The sequence below is a fragment of the Coenobita brevimanus genome, chromosome 65 (genome assembly GCF_032717465.1).
Source record: "Coenobita brevimanus isolate Jiangsu-jjx chromosome 65, ASM3271746v2, whole genome shotgun sequence".
Classification (NCBI taxonomy): Eukaryota; Metazoa; Arthropoda; class Malacostraca; order Decapoda; family Coenobitidae; genus Coenobita; species Coenobita brevimanus.
Window position 1 is genome coordinate 33,839,135 of NC_137018.1, and position 1,819 is coordinate 33,840,953.

At 40.1% G+C, this 1,819-nt stretch overlaps 1 protein-coding gene across 1 annotated transcript; it reads left to right on the plus strand.

The window, feature by feature from the left end:
* Positions 1–392: 392 nt before the first annotated feature.
* LOC145404966 (uncharacterized) lies at positions 393–1,253 on the plus strand. Its single transcript, XM_080276471.1, has one exon. It carries the CDS (start codon positions 393–395, stop codon positions 1,251–1,253), a length of 861 nt encoding a protein of 286 aa, XP_080132597.1.
* Positions 1,254–1,819: the final 566 nt, after the last annotated feature.

The following is a 1,819-nucleotide window of genomic DNA, read 5'->3' on the forward strand; positions in this document are numbered from 1 at the left end:
AATATTAGCCACCTGCACACTAATTTTATGTACATAATGCTAATTTCAGGATATTTATCATTTATGTGTCCTTGCTGGCCAATCTCACTCTCCCCAAGCTACACCAAGACTGCTCCCGACCACGCTTGGGTGGGATTAGGGTTGCAAAGGGTGAGAAAGTTTCCGGGAAAATGGAAACTTTCCAGGGAATCTTTCCGGGAATTTTCGGGGCCCGGGAATTTTGGGAATTTTCAGGAATATTCACATTTTTCACAAATTTTTCTGTGTGTTAATAAGTAAAGCAATTTAGGGATATATATATATTAATTAGATACAGTCTTCAACTTTTTCCTCTAAGCAAAAACTCATCTCTTAAACTTCCAAGTAAAACAAGGTGGGGAGGCACAGTCCTGATGTTGAACAGTCTAATTGAAGGGAAAGAGGGCTTGCAGGAGTTGGTCATCATGGAAAGTCTCAGTGTAGATAAGGACATACGCAAGTTGATTTTAGACAACGAAGTTTTCTGGGTGCGTGTAAGTAGCTCACTGGCCATTCTAGAGCCTATTGCCTCTGCTATCCAGGAAATAGAAAAAGATGATGCAGTGCTCTCAGATGTACCACGTCTCTTTGCTGGATTGAAGCAGAAAATAACTGCAGCTCTTCCTTCATCACCTTTACTCCAATCAGAAGAGGCATCTGTGACAACATATATTGAGAACCGAATGCAGTTTTGCATAAAGCCAATACATGCAGCAGCAAACATCCTTGATCCTGTGCACCAAGGACAAGACACTGATGAAGAACAAGTTGGCAGTGCATATTCTGTCATATCATCTATGGCCATTCATATGAATCTTGACGTTGGTGAAGTGATGGGAAGCCTGGCAAAATTTCGTGCCAAAGATGGTATTTGGAAATCAGATGGTGTCTGGAAGTCAGCTGTGCATGTTTCAAAAGCAACTTGGTGGAAAGGGCTCTGCAGCTCCGAACCAGTATCATCAATAGCAAGTATTCTCTCACAGATACCGCCGACATCCGCTTCGTCAGAGAGAAACTGGTCTATGTATGGAAATACACACACCAAACTGCGAAACAGACTTACCAATGATCGAGTGGAAAAGTTGGTGGCCATTCGTGCTAATCTCAAACTGTTTGAAGATGACATGGACGAGAAAAATTTAACCATCTGCACCAGTGAAATGGATTCAGACAGTGAAGTGATGGAAGATTCATTGTCATCTGATTCAGAGGAAACCGAAGTTACCGAACAATAAAGTGAGAAATAAAATTTAGTGAAAAATTGAGACAATCTGGTCTATTGTTCTAACTTGAATGGCATAGCCAGTGATAATTAATGATAAGTTTTGCTTTCTTATTCTGCTTACATATTACTGTAAGGTACCAGTTTTGAGTAAAATTTTAGTTTACAAACAAGGTTTTCAGCTTACATACTGAATAACGCCACACATTTTGAGATAAGGTTATCTAAAGCTTAGGAAGTTATATTTGGATTGAAATAAACATTTTTCTTTACACATGACTTTTAATTCCCCTCAGGAATAAGGGGCCACCTCTTTTCTTTTATAATTTTTAAGGCGTTCAAAACCTTCTGAAAGTTCCTGAAAATTCCCGAATATTCCCAACATTTCCAATAAATTCCCAAAATTCCCCTGGAAAGTTTCAGAGTTCAAAATTCCCGGGAATTTTACAACCCTAGGTGGGATACGAAGACGGTCTTGGTTTTGATGACAAACGCTTGGGCCGGCTTCGTATCAATTTGGCCGACAAAAACAGCGCAGCTTGGTTTTACCGAAGATGGCTTCGAATCCAATCCCTCAGC